The following is a 17,996-nucleotide window of genomic DNA, read 5'->3' on the forward strand; positions in this document are numbered from 1 at the left end:
CGTCTTCTTTTAAATTACTACTGGTGAATCGCTTTCTATAATAAAAAAGTATAACAACATTCAGTATGCATTTGTCCTACTTTTTTGTGCTACTTAGTCAAAATCAATTCTTACTCTAAGAAAAAAAAAAAGAGAGAGAATGCTGAAAATAATTCAGAAAATCCAACTCAACATTTTTCCTAATTGGTCCAGTTTTCTGTAATTTTGAACCTCCTCGAGTGGCTCAGCAGTTGCCAAACACACGTCAAGGCTACAATTGTGGTGATTTGCTCTGGTGTTTGGGGCACGGCAGCCATTTTTCTATGCTCCATGGATGAAAAGTTTTTTACTACACTTGATATTAATTTATATTTTTGATAATAATGTTGCATTGTGTCTAAAAGAGTTTGCTTCCATTTTCATGTGAATGCATCTGGATATTGTATGTTCCAGTGAACAATCCAGTGACCATCGTTTACTGACCTTTTTTTTGCTAAATGACACCTTTTTAGCTGTACTTATAAATTGAATAGGGCTTTGGCTGAGACACGTCACGCCCCAAATTGGTGGCCATTTTGAAAAATGTCTAGTTCCTTTGAGTATTGTTTTTATAAATATTAGAAATGAAGTCTAATATACATGAAATTAATGGAGGGCGCATCTCTGCCTCTTTTTGCAGGCTCTAAGGTGATGGCGGAGTTCACTAACGGGCTGCCGGATCTGGGTTCTCCGGTTAGCGTGGACTCACTGCCGGTGCTACAGTTAGCAGAGGAGCTGCGTTTAGCTCTGGAGATTTATGGTGGAGAAGGTCGAGATACTCTGCGCTCACAGCTGCCCACCTCCACCGCACAGACCCTCTTCCAGTGGCTGGAAACTGGCCTGGTATGTCCAAGTGCACACATCAGGCACAGCTTCATACATCATGAAACACAAATACAGCAGCCAAATTCAGTGCTGGGTTGCGGTTGGCCCAATATGTGCACAAGACGGATTTCGAACAGGTCGAAAAACAGACGATCAAGTAGGCAAACTGCAATCACAAAACCTGAAGATGGGATCAAAGTTAAAACTAGAACAGCAGGAACAATGAAGGGCTTGGCCTTTCAGTAGTAAAAAGTGCACTAAAGAATACGTCGCGGGTTTGGGTGTGATTGGGGAGTTCTTTTTTTTAATAGCAACATGGACATGTCAGTTTCAGGATGGTGTAGTTATAACAAACAACCACAAGGTGGCATGAAATGGTGTACCATAACTTGAGATGCCATGTCATCAAAGTGAAGGAAGCGTCTGTCTCCTAGTGATGGGAAGTCCGATTCTTTTTTGTGAATCAGTTCCTCGGACAGTTCGTTTTAAGGGAAGGACCGGTTTAAAAAACACCAGTTCACCAGTTCTTTTTCGTCATGACGTCATGCATATCCAAATATCATCTCGGCGGATGAACATACACACTAAACACAGTTAAATAAAGTCATGTCTATTGCATGAGGGCATATAGCTTATCTGTTTAAATTAAATCATCATCATCATCTTAGAAATGTTCCTTACATTTACGTTTTGCACTAAATCACCCAATACAGGCACTGATGTGCAAAACGTTGATGTTTTAAGTTGTTAGTAAATAAACTTACTTTTCATTTAAGTCCATAGTTCACCTGTGCTCATATATCAGCAGCGCAGCACCAGCCTTTACAGTATGTCGAACGCATCTGATTCGGAGTCCAAAAGGTGTGTGGGTGTGTGTGTGTGTGTGTATGTGTGTGTGTGTGTGTGTGTGTGTGTATTAATGTCAGACGCGTACTGCTCGGTAGGCCGCGCATACTCAGTATCAACAATTCGCTGGTATCAGTAGTATGTCGGACGTGTCCGAAAGAAACAGTTCTTGATCCAGTACTGGGACTCGAGAACAGCAGTATGTGTGCTGCTCGGAATCGGCAGGTATGCGCATGCTCAGTGATGATCACTTGTTCAGCAGCATGTTTCAGTTTAACGTGTGTACTGTTGGAGAAACTAGAGAAGAACCCCATTCTCGGGGATATTAATTTATTTTGAGTCGGATAGACGGTCCTACACATTAAAAAGTGAGTAACTTAAGTCATTTTGTTGATTAGTGCTGATTTAAGACGCAAACTGTTTTGAACGATTCAGTCCGATTTGGTGAACCGGTTCGACCGGCGGTTCACTAAAAAGAACCAGTGCAAATGAACGATTCGTTCACGAACCGGACATCACTACTGTCTCCGTGCTTAGTGTTCGCTAAAATAAACTGTTCTTGTGCTTAGTTCAATTCTTAAAAATGGCTGCTTTTGCCTTTTTATAATGTATAATAATTCAATTAATAACCATATAATGACTATAATAGTAATTTAATATAGAAAACACTGTTCACACTGCAACAAAATGGCATTTTAGCAAGTATGCTAGTATTTAGCAAGTATCATGTCAATTATATTTACTTTTTCTAGTGTAAGATTTCAGTAAACCAAATATAACATCATTAAACCAATCAAGCTTGAAATCTACTTCTGAAATATTTTGACCAGAAATAGGTTTAAAGATTGATTAAATAATATATTAAACAATGTTTTAATATTTTTAAAATATATAATACACTTTTGTTAATGCAGATGTGTGTGTGGTGTGTGTGTGTGTGTGTGTGTGTGTGTGTGTGTGTGTGTGTGTGTGTGTGTGTTTTACATTCAATATTGAATTTTATAAAGATATGTTCTGCTTAACTAATCTACATACTTTCAGCAGACTTTGACAAATGTCTTCATTTCTTTCCATCCTTCATTCATTCACTCCCTCGATATGTGGAATTGTGAGGATTTTCTGTTTTTAGGAGAAACTATTGAAGCTGCACATAAAACTCAAAAGAATCAATAGCGCTAGCGTTGTCGCTAACCAGAAATTCGCTAGCGGCTAACACTAGCGCTCTGGATTCAGAATTCAAGCTGAACAAATCGTGTTTCCGGTACGGAGTAAGTGGACACAGTGACACTGTGCTAATTCTAGTTCCTTTTTTATACCAATGCATTGTACAGACCAAAAGTTTGGACACACCTTCTCATTCAAAGAGTTTTCTTTATTTTCATGACTATGAAAATTGTAGATTCACACTGAAGGCATCAAAACTATGAATGAACACGTGGAATTATATATGGAATTATATACATAACAAAAAAGTGTGAAACAACTGAAAAATTTCATATTGTAGGTTCTTCAAAGTAGCCACCTTTTGCTTTGATTACTGCTTTGCACACTCTTGGCATTCTCTTGATGAGCTTCAAGAGGTAGTCACCTGAAATGGTCTTCCAACAGTCTTGAAGGAGTTCCCCGAGAGATGCTTGGCACTTGTTGGCCCTTTTGCCTTCACTCTGCGGTCCAGCTCACCCCTAAACCATCTCAATTGGGTTCAGGTCCGGTGACTGTGGAGGCCAGATCATCTGGCGCAGCACCCCATCACTCTCCTTCTTGGTCAAATAGCCCTTGATGCCTTCAGTGTGACTCTACAATTTTCATAGTCATGAAAATAAAGAAAACTCTTTGAATGAGAAGGTGTGTCCAAACTTTTGGTCTGTACTATATATATATATATATATATATATAATGGGGCCTAAATGTGAAATGGTCTGCTCACAAAGCAGGAATTTTATGGTCAGATGTCCACAAACTTTTGTACATGTATTTCATCGCTAGAATTTTTTAAGTAGAAGGAGTTTGGTGAAAAAAAGTCTTTACAGACGAACGACACTCGAATGATCTTCCTGCATGTCCATATGCACGTCTTTACAGCAAGGGTGTCTTTTATTATTTGAGCTCCATGAAATCATTTTTGTTGTTTCTATAACAGTGTGAATGTGTTTCGTAACTGTGTAAGTCGAGCAAGTGTTGAGATGTGAGAAAAGGATCGTGTGTTTGTTCTTCTGTGGATTGCAGCCTGTTTTTCAGCTGCGTATGTGTTTAATCTGGACGTCTTTAAAAGAGTTTGGATGCTCCTCCGAGATTCGGGTTGAGGCTGTGCTTAACTTCCTGCCTCCTTCTTTCTTCTCTGCTCTTTCTCCTTTTCTTCTTTTTCACTGTTTCGGTTCTCTGTCTGTCGCGTTCCCTCACGCTTTGTCCTCATTCGGCAACGTCTTCGAAGGATTACCGGGACTCAGGGGTAAGTCCATGGCTGACATCCCAACTCGGGTTTGTGCATTACAGATTTTGGCTCAGTTTTCTACAGTGTCGTTTATTTCTTTTCAGTTTTTATTTTTTCTTATATGGTAATAGAAGAGTTTCTTTGTAAGTTTGGGGGTTTGGAGATTTCAAACTCTGTGTTTATGTTAGTATGCTGGTGGGCGGGGCTAACATAAACCAGTAGACCAATTAAAAATCTGCAATTCTGACAGCCAAAAAATGGCATTCCTGCCAAATATACACCAGTAATACAGATATTAGGGCATATGAAATGTCTGATGCTTGCCTCTTTATCCAAAGTAATTATATGTCGGATTGCATTGGATTGTGCTGCATTGCAGTGGGTGGAGCTTACATCCTATTGGTCCTGCCAGTAGAACCAGTTGACCAATAAGAAAGCTTCAGAAATTCTTTTAGGTTGGAAAATAAAAATTCACAGTCTTAAGTTAATGGCAAATGTACAGAAAATCAACATATTAATCTATCTATCTATCTATCTATCTATCTATCTATCTATCTATCTATCTATCTATCTATCTATCTATCTATCTATCTATTTATCTATCTATCTATCTATCTATCTATCTATCTATCTATCTATCTATCTATCTATCTATCTATCTGTCTATCTGTCCATTCATCCATCTATCCATTCACCATCCATTGATTTCATCCATCCATTGATTCCATCAATCCATCCATCCATCCATCCATCCATCCATCCATCCATCCATCACTGATGCTGTTTTGGGCAGCCATCTTGGACAACAGAAATTTGATACATTCAACTATCCATTTATCCATCCATTTATTCATCATTTCATCTATCCATCCGTCCATCTATACATTATTTAAGCCAGTCATCTATCCATCCATCCATCCATCCATCCATCTATTTATCCATCCATCAATGATGCCGTTCTGGACAAAGTTCTGAATGCGGTAGTGTAATAGAGCAGCCATCTTGGACAACAGGAAACACTTTTGTTCCAGTTTGGCATCATCCTGCTTCCTAAGATCCACCTCCTAGAGTTTGAAGTTGGACTGACGCTTGCTGTAAAAGGCAGGAACAGCCGTCCTTTTGATGCTAGCAGTCCAATTCTAGCAGCCTCAACACACACACACACACACACACACACACACACACACACACACACACACACTGTGTTTCCTCACCCAAACAGGAAATGACCCAAACAGGGGAGATGAGAGAGAGAAGGAAGACTAGAGACTAGACTCAGACTGGCACTCAACCTGATCACTTCTCTTCTCTTCTCTTCTCTTCTCTTCTCTTCTCTTCTCTTCTCTTCTCTACTCTTCTCTTCTCTTCTATTTTCTTCTTCCTCTCGATGTTTTTGTCTTTTCTTCTCTACTTTTTTTCTCTTCTCTTCTCTTTTCTTCTTTTCTTCCTCTCTATGTTTTTGTCTTTTCTTCTCTACTTTTTTTCTCTTCTCTTCTCTTCTCTTTTCTTCTTTTCTCTTTGTCTTTTCTTCTTAACTTTTTTCTCTTTTCTCTTGTCTTGTCTTTTCTTCTCTTCTCTCTTCTTTTTGTCTTTTCTTCTCTATTTTTCTCTTCTCTTCTCTTTTCTCTTTGTCTTCTCTTCTCTTCTCTTTTCCTTCTCTTCTCTTTGTTCCCATTCTGCAATGGCAAACTTGATCAGAAGCTCTGTTATATTTGCACTTCCCAGGTGCCCAGGAACATTTCCTTTATACTTATATAAACTATAACTATATATATAATATATAATATATATAACTATAATCTCTTCCCCTCACTCTAGCTGTGTTCTAATGCTAAGTGCATTCCCTTGTTTGGTGTTTATTGCGTTTATTTAGCCGGACTGTTTGTAATCGAGCGGTTCGGGTGTGAAACACGGGCGGGTGTCGATTCTGTTTGCTGATGCCGAGATTGCGAGAGCGGGGAGTCTTCGGCAGGAAACAAGAGATTCACTGTAATCACTTCCAGTCTGTCGAGACAGCGATATCGTGCATACTATACGCGTTTACATGTGTGTGTGTGTGTGTGTGTGTGTGTGTGTGTGTGTGTGTGTGTGTGTACACGTGGGGTTTTTATCACGTTTTTTCCTGGAATAAACGCGTCAGGGTTGAGTTTTGTTTTAATTTGAGTTGCAACAATTTAGTGACGACGAGGGGGAAAACAAGGCGCAGTCAGAAAAATAAAACTGTGTGAGTGTGAAACTGTAAACTCTGTTTTTACAGCTGTAAGAAAGTGTTTGTGTGCTAAAACCAGGAACAGTGAAATGCACACACACACACACACACACGCGCACGCACACACGCGTTGCCGTATTGCGTGACTGGGTTAACAGCAAATGTGGGGCTTTTGGGGGTAGAAAGCTGTCGCTGTAGCGTATCAAAAGCTCTAGGCTTCAGCAGCTGGAATGAAGAGGAGGAGTAGGAAGAAAGGAAGAGGAGGAGGATAAGGAGAGGAGGAGTAGGAGGGAGGGAGAAAAGCTTTATAAAGCATGCAACCATCAGCCTTGTAGTAAGCCCTAAGACCCCAGACTGCTAATTCTCCTCTTTCTCCCATACACACACATGCACATACACACCAATGAGCAGACATGGGCCTTCAGCATGGAGCAGGATATTGACTACTACAAACATTTCTCATGGCTTAAAAAGGTAAGCGTCCGCTCTGTAAACCTTAACACTGGTTGCTGTCACAGTGCTATTTATACATAATTAACCTCTGATCATTATAATGACTGCATGCTTGGAACTCCTCCGAGTTCTAGTCGCTCTAGACATCGTGATCCAGATTAACACTTGGCGTCAAGTCATCGCACAGCAGACTCGTTTCCTGAAAGATCAAGCAAACAGCTGCGATGAAAGACAACATCTGAAACTTAATTATAGTGATTAGTACAGTATATTTGATTGTCACCCATAAAACAACCGAGCAGTTTTTTTTATCATAATATTTCATCTCATATTTTTTTTTTTCGGATTATCTAAGCATATACATTATATATATTATATATTATATACATACATTTCATTCTTACAGTTAAGATTCAAGATTTTTATACCACTTGCAGTCAATTGGAAACCCGATTGGCTGCTTTGGAACATTGTGCATCAAATAATAGGAACTCTAAATATAAAATAAGATTAAAAAAAATATCGCAGTAAAAACATTGCGATAGAAATCAAAACGTGACCAATATTTGCTTCTTAAAGAAAATAAAAAATCTTCCTAATTAATATTCAGTATTTCCATTTGTAATGACATGCTGAGTTTGCGTTATGTGCCTGGTGTGGTCAATTAACTAAAAGACCAAAACCTGATCCAACATGACGATGCTGCTGTGCACAAAGCCAGGGTGTTAAAGTGGAAGAACTCGGCCATCCTCTATCTATTCCTGACCTCCTTAAAACCCCAATAAACACCTTTGGAATGAACTGGAACTAAAGCGTCCTCACCTACTCCAGCATCACTGTCTGATCTAACTCATGCTCTTGTAGCTCAATGAACACTAATCCCTACAGTCTCACCTCTAAATCATGTGGAAAGCCTTCACAGAAGGGTGGAGCTTATTATAACAGGAACGAGGTGTTCACTCACACACACTATGAGCAAAAGTATGTGGACACCTGGGCAGTGCACAATCCATAGCCAGTTATGTATGTGTATGTGTATATGTGCATCTCAATAAATTAGAATATAAAAAAAAATGATTTATTTTAGTAATTCAATACAAAAAAGTGAAACTTGTATATTATATAGATTCATCACACACAGACCGATATATTTCGAGTGTTTATTTCTTTTCAGTGTGATTATTTTGGCTCACATTTAACACAAAATACACCAATCCACAATTCTCAAAAAATGAGAATACTTCATAAGACCAATCAAAAAAAACATTTTTAGTGAATTGTTGGCCTTCTAGTAAGTATGTTTATTTACTGTACATGTACTTAATACTTGGTCGGGGCTCCTTTTGCTTTAATTACTGCCTCAATTGGGCGTAACATGGAGGTGATGAGTCTGGGGCACCGCTGAGGTGGTATGGAAGACCAGGTCTCATTGACAGTGGCGTTCAGCTCATTTCCTTTTTTTGGTCTCTTGTTTCTCATTTTCTTCTTCATAATACGTGACTATTAATTAGTTTATTAGAGAGACCGCACAGGTAGTATGTTTTGGAGACTAATTTAAGAAAGGTTTGATTGAGATCCTGAGGATGGAGACAAAGAGGAAGACCAATGAGGAGGTTTATGGATGTGGTGAAGGAAGACATGCAGGTGGTTTGTTTGAAAGAGGCAGATGACGGAGTTTGGAGACGGATAAACTGCTTGGCGTCTGCTAACAGGAGCAGCTGGAAAAAAAAGGATATATTAGTATATTGAGAACTACATTTTTGGAATTTTGCCCGATAGCAATGTCACTCCACATAACCAAGTTTGATTATGATGAACAACTTGATACGTGTATTAATTTGGCACAATGCTGAGCTTCCTTTACTTGCTGCCAAAACAACCCTCATCCCTTCAGGGCTAAACTAAAGCAGTGGAATCCAGACTGTTATAGTTCTGTTCAAAATCACTTTAATAAAATTAAAAACCCAAAACGTTTATTAGGAGCCATTAATTTTGTTTACGCACACAGGGAAGGAGGTTCAAAACTCTTTGAAACACATTTGAATGTGGCATGCGAACGCTGTATGGTTCCTTTTTAATGCGCTTAGGTCACCTGGTCTTGCTTTTTCTGCTGTAAACAGTTCTGACAGAGTAAATCATCAGGACCGTTGATCTGAGAGAACATTTCCTGTTGAGTCGCCTCCAGAGAGCCAGGAGTGGAGGACGAGGAGTGCTGGTTTATTACACCACAGAGTGTGTGTGCTTTTATGAGCACTTCTTTCAAATCATTCATGTCCAGTGCCTGGTGTCATTATTTTTGTATGAGAGCCAAATCTATAAAAATCTATCTCATGCTGATTGTTTATTATACATGATTCAAACACCATTGTCTATTGCTTCCCAGACTTTTGGAAAAATCAAACAGTTGGGGACCTGCTTTTATAGGAAATAAATGAAGGATGTTACTTTATACAGTTTTTATTCCGACATAAAGGGTTTATTTCCTTTATACCACCTTGCCAACAATTAATCTATTAATAAACGATATTTTATCTCTTTATAGTGGTGTATATAGTTGTATAATGTTCTGGAATGTGAGTCTGTCCTCAGCTAAAAAAATTTTACTTCAATATTCTTTCACTTTTTTCTCTCTCATGAAGTAAATAAGCAAACAATTGTTTTGTCTGCCAAGAAACCAGAAAGTTCTGAAGACATTCCAATGGGTAATAAGACTAAACTTTCATGAGTGTTGAACAAACTTCTACCAAACAGAAACTCAAACATAGCGAAGGTTTTTCAATCCATTTATGGGGAGGATCAGATTACGTAAGGCTGAACAAATTCCTGTGTACAAACTGTTGCTTTCGAAAAACGATATGCCATTAATATGTGCATGTTACTGCCAGAACTATTGTTCTGGCCAATCAGATTTGAGAATGTAAGCATTCTGTGGTAAAAATTATTTAGTCTCTACAGCCTGGCCACTCAGAAAAGAGTGATGTGGTGTTACCAATGAAAAAGTGAAAAAAGTTGAAAGTAAAAACGCAGCTTTTTGGGTTTTTCGCACCTCGAAATGTATTCCTGTTGTCTAACTCTTTAAAGTTAGGAGCGTTCAGATCACGTGAAAGTTTTGTTCTTTACAGATTACATCAGCATGTATGTGTGACATCAGTCATTATTTAGCACGTGCACATAAAATCAATATAATTTGTGTAGCATTAACTTAACAAATATGAATTTACACTATATTGCCAAAAGTATTGGGTCACCTGGTCATAATTATGGTATGTGATTTTTGAGCATTGCATTCCGCATTTAGTCCTAATTTTCTTCTATAATTCCCTTCACTCTACTAGAAAGATGTTCCACTAGATTTTGGAGTGTGTTTATGGATATTTGTGTTCATCATCCTTAAGGGTATTATGAAAGGGCAGGTACTGATGTAGGTTAGGAGACCTGGAGTGCAGTCAGCATTCACATTCATCCCAAAGGTCGAATGGGATGAGATCAGAGCTCTATAGCAGACCACTTTCTTTCCAAAGCATGTAAACCAGATCTTCAAGGAGCTCACTTTGTGCACAGGGGCATTGCCATGCTGAAGCAGGTTTGGGTTTCTAAGTTCAAGTGAATGCAAAATGTTATTAGGGCACATCTAATGACGTCCTGTATGATTGTGTGCCTCCAGTTTTGTGGTAACAGTTTGGAGAAGAACCACATATAGCAGAAAGGTCAGGTGACCCAATACTTTTGGCAATATAGTGCATATTAAATATAGATTTTAAAGTCATATGTTTATCCCTGTTATTATATCTGTAATGAATAAACCCTACATCATGGGAATGAGAGGGGGAAAAACCTGAGTCTCAAAGAAACCTTGAGAGGAACCAGACTCTAAAGGGGACGTATCTTTATCTGGACACAGGATATAAATTCATTATAGTTTGGTTTAGTTTATACTTCAATCTAAAATAATAGAAAATAATTTCTCTGTGGTATAAACAATGGAAATTGTAAGTAAAAATTCAGCCTAAGGTTTTAATGATCAACTTTTATCACCTTTAGACTTTGGAATATTACCAAAAAAAGTGATTCTGGTTGTCTGGACCCTTCAGCTTTCCAGCGTTTAGCTGACAGTAAAGATATAGAGATTTTTCCTGTGGCTGTTACTGTACTGAACAGCTGATGCATTGTCACTTTCTGTGTATTTCTGTGTATACTGTATTCCCCCCCTGTAAATATGGACCTCATACCTTATTTATCATAGGCCACTTATGCACTTCTGGTTAGATGCTAACTGCATTTCATTGGCTCTGTACATTTACCTTGCATAATGACAATTAAGTTGAATCTAATTGAATCTAATTGAATATACTGACGCTAATAGATTACAGAATATTTACATTTACAGCATTTGCCTGATGCTCTTATCCACGTACAATTATGCATTTATCTTATTAGTCCTACTAAGCAGGTGAGGATTAAGTGCCTTGTTTAAAGGTGGCAGCTTGGTGGTGCTGGGAACAAAACTACCAGTACACCAATTCGTATTGTTTTACACTCAGACATTATTTGCTTTTCATTCTTTCACATTCTTAATCATGGGTGTTGAATTTCAGTTTTGTGGTTTGTAGGAAATGAGGGATATACGAAGATCTGGCAGCAGGGTGCACTGTTACACCCACATGAGCATGACACATAGCACCTAAGCTTTACCTTCTTGCAGAAATGTAATAATAATCAGGATTTTATGTTTAATTACAGTCGGCAGGCCTTGGAGTGTGTGTGTGTGTGTGTGTGTGAGCAGTTTGTAAAGGAGCTGCATGGCTGTCATAACAGGGAGGGGTTCGTTACAGCATCGGCTGTGTCATGCATTCTTGTACAGTGCTATAATAGAAAATCATGGACTCCGTATTTGGGGGAAAATCCAGGGTGTGAGTGATTTCTGTTTTTTACACACACACACACACACACACACACACACACACACACACACACACACACATAACCACAGTTGCTCTGTCTTGTCTTGGTAGACAATAAACTACATACGAACTCCAGTTCCTACTTTATGCAAGTGACAGGAAATGGTTTCTTAGGTCGAAGGTCACTGTTTTATCGTTCTCAAATCTGCATGACATACGCAAAACTTACTACATGAAAAAGAATATCCTGGGGCTTTTTACAAAATCCTTAGTCAAACATGAATGTACAGAGTAGAGGTCGAACCCAAGGATTTTACCGATAGCTAGTTTGAATCGTATTTGCCGATAACCGAGTAAAAAAAATGGATACTGGATAAAAATAACAAACACTACATGTAAAATAGTACTAAATTTATTACAGAAAAAAAAACATACTAATAAATGTAATATCAATAACCGATCAACATATAGTTTTTAAAATGGATACTGTATTTTAAAAAAAAGAACAACCCCATTTAAAATAAAAATACATTTGGCCTTTGTAAAGACATTTAAAAGTGGTCATTTTAAGCATGACCTTATATATATATATATATATATATATATACTGGATTGATGTGAAATGTCAACGCTTTACAGTAACATTTCATTTGTAACATTATTAAACAAAGTGAATAAATGCTTTTTAGTTATTGGTTATTGTTTGTTTGTTAATTTTAACATTTAACTAATACATTTTTAATTTCAGTTCATTTTATTTTTAACTGTGAACTTTAGTTAATGTACTATGAACTAACGTAAATGAGGGTCTTGCAGGTCAAAAAAAAAAGCACGAACAGTGACGTGTCAGTGATTTGCCTCTAGAGGCCGCTTTTGTACTGTATAATGACAGCAGACATTCTCAGCCACTCCAGAAACAAAAACTGACGCAACCCGGAAAAACTATCGGTGTCGGTATCGGTTTTTGCTGATAGTTCCAGCAATCGACTATCGGTGCCATTTAATCGGCAACGCCGATAAATAGGTCGACCTCTGGTACAGACTCAGTCACATGACCTATGACTCACTGCAGAAACACTAGATCTCCAATGCTAACCACCAGATTCTTATTAGTGCACTAAACACTTTTGCATTTTCCAATTTGTATTGACTGATTGTTCAGTGGTTCTCTGTAAGAATGGAGGCCTGAAAGTTGTAGCTTGAGAGCTCTACCAAATTCCATTGCAGCAGAAAAAAATTAAAAATTGCTAGTTCTTGTGAATTACCGCTATCAGTTTGCTAACAAAACTTTTTCAGGGAGTACATCTGCTAGCAAAAGATTGTATTTGAACACCAAAGCATATGATTCAATATATAATTAGAAAACACGGTGGTAAAAACGTGGTAAAATCTCTCTGAATGTTTATCTGGCAGAGGAGGTTGACTTTACTTCATGCTATCATGACAGCAGAAAGGAGGATGTCAGCTTGAAAAGTGCTTCGGATATGTTTTAAATACCCTGTGCGCACATCCTTTACTGGCGATTATGAAAAATATACCTTTTGTTCAAGACAGCTGACAGGTCCCCTCACTCAGCAGCATTTTCATAGAGATTATATATGAATCAAGTGCTAGCTCTGCTCTCATGGCGCTTGCTCTGCTAGCTTAGCGCTGACAGGCACTGACGGCTCACTAATCTCCTATGACAGCAGCAGTATTTACTTGCTTAGTTAATAAGCATCGTGACATGGCTGTCACTGTTGACATTAAAAAAAGTTGGTAATAAGGCATGGGGAGAGCTGGGATAAGCCTGAGATCTAAAGAGATTGAGGTTCTTCAGGGGTGGGTTCCTTTTAGCTGCATGTTGGTGGGAAAAGCCATATAAATAGGCCAATTGTGTGATAACTACCACTCTATTCAATTATTTAGAAAGTAGTAGAGAATTTCCAAGTAGTGTTGGGTTTGAATATTCAAGTGGCTACATCTGGTATGGTAGGGGTTCAATAGGTAATTGAGGTGTAAATGTGGTGTCATTTTATTTCAAAGAGCTTTGTATTGACTGAGGAAAATTGTAACCTTTCTGACCTTTTCGGTTCGATTACGCTAACACTGCGCTTAGAGGAAGTGTTTTGCCGAGTGGTTAAGGTTCTGGGTAACTGATCGGGTGTTCGGGGTTCAAGCCCCAGTATTGCTTTAGGAGGTGGTAGCTTATTGATTCAGGCATCGGACTTTGGATCAGAAGGTCATGTGTTTAAATCCCAGTCACACTAAGCTGCCATTCCTGGGCCCCTGGGCATACCCCATAGCTGTTTAACTGTATGAATGAGATAAATGTAAGTCGCTCTGGATAAGGATGGGCCATGGGTGATAATGAATCGCCACGCTACCACTCTTAGGCCCTTGAGCAAGGCCCTTAACCCAGTGTTCAAGGGGTTCAACGCTTGCATTTGCGAAAACAAGCATTTCACTGTGTTGTAATGTACATGTAACGAGTAAACAGCCCTGCAACAAATTCACTGTTACCGCACTGGAAGAAAGATAGACAGGCAAAGTTTCACCAAGCAGCTTTCTTTATTTGGTACATACCCCCAACGCCCGACTCAGGCCAGGGAACCGACCCGCCTGAGCTGACCCCCCCACGGCATGAGACGCAGAAGGTGGTGGAGAGTGCTCCCAGATTCGAAGGAATGGGTGGGCAGGCATGCGGGTGGGGAAAGGAGAGAGGGTATGAGAGAGAGAGCGAGAGAGAGAAACTGCCTGTCCCTGGGTACACTGAGATCTGGACTTCTCTGGAGAGGCATGGCAGATGATGGAGTGCCTGTTTTCGCTGCCAGTCCCATATTCTCGCACAGGATGCAGTTGGCACTGCAGCGGCTTCAGCACTCCTCATTGACCTGGTTCTGCTCCCCCATAGCGTAGTCTCCCTGGCACCATACCCCTCTTCCAGCACGGGGTTTCGGCACCACTGTAACAAATTCACTGGCATCGCACTGGAAGAAAGATAGACAAGCCATAGTGCACCAAGCAAAGCTTTCTTTATTTACTTTCGTTTTCACCTTGGCGCTTTCCTTTCCAGTACTCACGGCAGGGCTCACCCACACACTCGCGATTCGGGGCGACTTGCCATCTTGATGTTAGCCAGCAGTCTCTCGCAAATTGGTACGCACTTCTTCGGCGTCTGCTCGTCTCACTCGCGGATCGACACACTTTCTCTCTTTAGCGCCCGCCCGAGTTTCCTCATGGACCGGCGCGCCTTTTCCCACGTCCACCCGAGTTCACTCGCCGGCCGACACGTCTTTCACTGGCGCCCGCCCGCACTTAATCACCTTCAGGTGACCCTTCCGCTCATCTCTCTGCTTGTTGTCTCTCTCTCCGAGGTTGGCGTCTCTCTCCTCTTTATTAGCGTCGCCAGACTGAAACCGAGCACACTGATTAGTTTCATCAGCCCCAGGTGTTTCTTACCGCTTGTTCCGTCCGGCTCCCCCCTCCACTCGCGCTCTGCTGCTACAAGCCCCTTTGCCTTTTTATCTTTATGCCTCATCTGTGTGGAAGACTTGACAGGTAATGCTAGCTAGCTAACATGCAAGACACAGTCAGGAGTTTACTTTCAATACATCTGTTTCCAGAGGTGAAAAGTAAGGAATTACATTTACTTGTGTTACTCTAATTGTGTTTTTTTGTGTAAAAAAAAAATCTGTAAATCTGAAATTTGAAGTAAGTTTTGTTTAAAGTATTGCATTTAACTACATTTTAATTCAGATCAAAAAAAGAAAAAATATCATACCCCAGAAACTCCTGCACTGATTGATTGATGGGGAGAACAAACGCTCTAAACTCACAAGAAAGAAAGATGGAAACGAACGCCAGTGCTGCAACGAGATGCCAAATTATGTTCATTGCATGCTAAATTCTGAATTCTGTATCTGCATGTGTGATTTCCCTTATAAATATACAGTAAATAAAATTATAACTGAAGATTTTTTTATTTTGCTGCTAAAGTATGTAACTTGTTTTTTATTATTATTTTTTAATTATTGCCATTGCACTTTCATTTGTAAAGTTGTTCCTTCAATTAAAAAAAACTAATTGGAGATTTTTATCCCCTTGTCTTTTTTGAACTACACTGAATCCCCCACCGCATGCTGTTGGCCAAAAGTTGGTCAATTTAACTTTTTCGACCGGTTCTTGTACTTAGGTAAATTTTTATCAAGGTAACAGTACTTTTACTTGAGTAGAATATTTAATTATTCTTTCCATCTCGATCTGTTCCTCAGAAACTTTAGCATTTCACCATATTGAATGTATGCAGATGCGTAATTCTTCTTGTGCTCTAAAAAAGCCTTATTCTTATGAGCTAGTTTTTCTATTGTACACCCTAATTTGTATTTCAAACATTTTTTTTTCATTGTGTTTTCAAATCCTCTTTGGCATCATGCCAGTTATTCACCAGCCTTTATCTGAATGGTTCATTCACCTCAGTTTCAATCCCCTGTGTGTGTGTGTGTGTGTGTGTGTGTGTGTGTGTGTGTGTGTGTGTGTGTGTGTGTGTGTGTCGGTCGCAGGTTAACCGCCAGCCCTGTTCGAACAATGAGACGTATCAAGAACGCCTGGAGAGATTAGAGGGGGACAAAGAATCTCTGGTTCTTCAGGTGAGTCGCTTCTCCCCACTCGGCTCTTTATCGTCACACAATAGAGTGTGTCAGGCCCCGAGTCGGCCGTTATCCCTCTTTTAGAAGGTAAATGACAATTTATAGAAACAATTTTACACACTACTTTGCCAGTCTGAGGTACAGAAAATGAAGTACTGTACGTTCTTTAGTGACAAAATTGGCAAAGATTTGCAACCTACATTTGCCATGTTTACAAATAAGATCCCATTACAGAAGACAAGTGGAAAGTTATAACGGAAAATAACGGAGATCAGGATAAATTATTGTGTTGATTCGAAGCCTAATTACATTTCCGATCATTCGAACTTTCATTTGAACATTCAAACTTTCATTTGAACGTTTTAACTTTCTTTTGAACATTCGAACTTTTAAACATTCAAACTTCCTTTTGAACATTCAAACTTTCATTTAAACATTCAAACTTTCATTTGAACATTCAAACTTTCTTTTGAACCTTCAAACTTTTACTTGAACATTCTAACTTTCTTTTGAACGTTTGATTTTTTGAACATTCCAACTTTCATTTAAATATAAAAAAAAATCGTTAAAAATGTATAGATTCCTATAACCGTTTGTGGTTTGTGGATCGTCAAGGTATTTATCCATGATGCTGCATCTAGAACATTCCTTGTGATAAGTAATGAATTTTTCTGTGTATTCGGCATTAGAGCATGTTCTAGAGGCAGCATCATCGCCGATCTCGAGAAAACAATGTTTGTTATGTTAAAAAAGAACCATTATAATGTAAGTAATCAAACCATAGCACTGCAGATTATCTGTTGCTATAGAAACGACAATGTGGTTGAATTTCTCGTGCTAATCAAGAGATGCTAGTAATCCAACTGAAAACACTACCACTTGGGCCTTTGTTCAGTCTGTAGTGTTGAATGGTTTTGCCGTTTTTATGCTGCTTTTGGAAAAAGCGCGTGTCTCGATTCAATTCAATTATTATTTATTTGTGTTGCGCTTTTAACAATGAACATTGTCTCAAAGCAGCTTTACACAGATAATGTGGTGATTAAAAGTGAATATGTTATTTATAAGTCAATTTGTCCCTGATGAACAAGCCGGTGGCGATTGTGGCAAGGAAAAACTCCCCGAGATGGCTTAAGGAAGAACCCTTAAGAGGAACCAGACTCAAGAGGGAACCCATCCTCATTTGGGTTGCACCGAATGTCCATTTGTACCAGATATACAATGTTGCGGGGTTCAGTGATGATGATCAGAAGTGAAAAGTAGTCCTAAATCGATGTAGCAGTCTGTTGACATTAACTACAGTCCAAATCCATCCTCAAAGCTCCTGTTCTTACTCCGGAATTTCATGGAATCACCCAAGGCGTTGATGAGAAACTGTCCCAAGCTGCACAGAGTCACTGGAACCTCAGGAGCATGTTTGAGAGAGAGAGAGAGAGAGAGAGAGAGAGAGAGAGAGAGAGAGAGAAAAGAGGGTGACAGGAAGAGAAGGATATGGATTATTAAGTGTCCTTATTGTGTCTGTCGGTAATCCTTCAAAACAGAAATACTGCCTCTGATCCGGAGAGTTTTTTTCACAAGGCTGATCATCCGCTAGTCTTTAAACCTGTCCTTTTACTTTCTGAGAACCAGACCTTTGTGTCTATTTACTACAAACTAAACAGCTCGGCTTAGTTCATAACCTTTTGTAT

At 39.2% G+C, this 17,996-nt stretch overlaps 1 protein-coding gene across 32 annotated transcripts in view; it reads left to right on the plus strand.

Moving 5' to 3' along the window:
• The window catches only part of ppfibp2b (PPFIA binding protein 2b), an 80,355-nt gene that overhangs the window by 19,408 nt on the left and 42,951 nt on the right, over positions 1 to 17,996 (plus strand). For 25 of the 32 annotated variants that reach the window (XM_083560992.1, XM_083560970.1, XM_083560981.1 and 22 more), the window contains exons 3-4: positions 659 to 861; positions 16,225 to 16,311. In XM_083560992.1, coding sequence (XP_083417118.1) covers positions 659 to 861; positions 16,225 to 16,311 — 290 coding nt within the window. Of the gene's footprint in view, positions 1 to 658; positions 862 to 6,201; positions 6,804 to 16,224; positions 16,312 to 17,996 lie in introns of those variants that run through there. The other 7 variants (XM_083560979.1, XM_083560990.1, XM_083560975.1 and 4 more) reach the window with 5 other exon arrangements.

This window comes from Silurus aristotelis (assembly GCF_946808225.1).
Source record: "Silurus aristotelis genome assembly, chromosome: 14".
In the NCBI taxonomy this organism is placed as follows: domain Eukaryota; kingdom Metazoa; phylum Chordata; class Actinopteri; order Siluriformes; family Siluridae; genus Silurus; species Silurus aristotelis.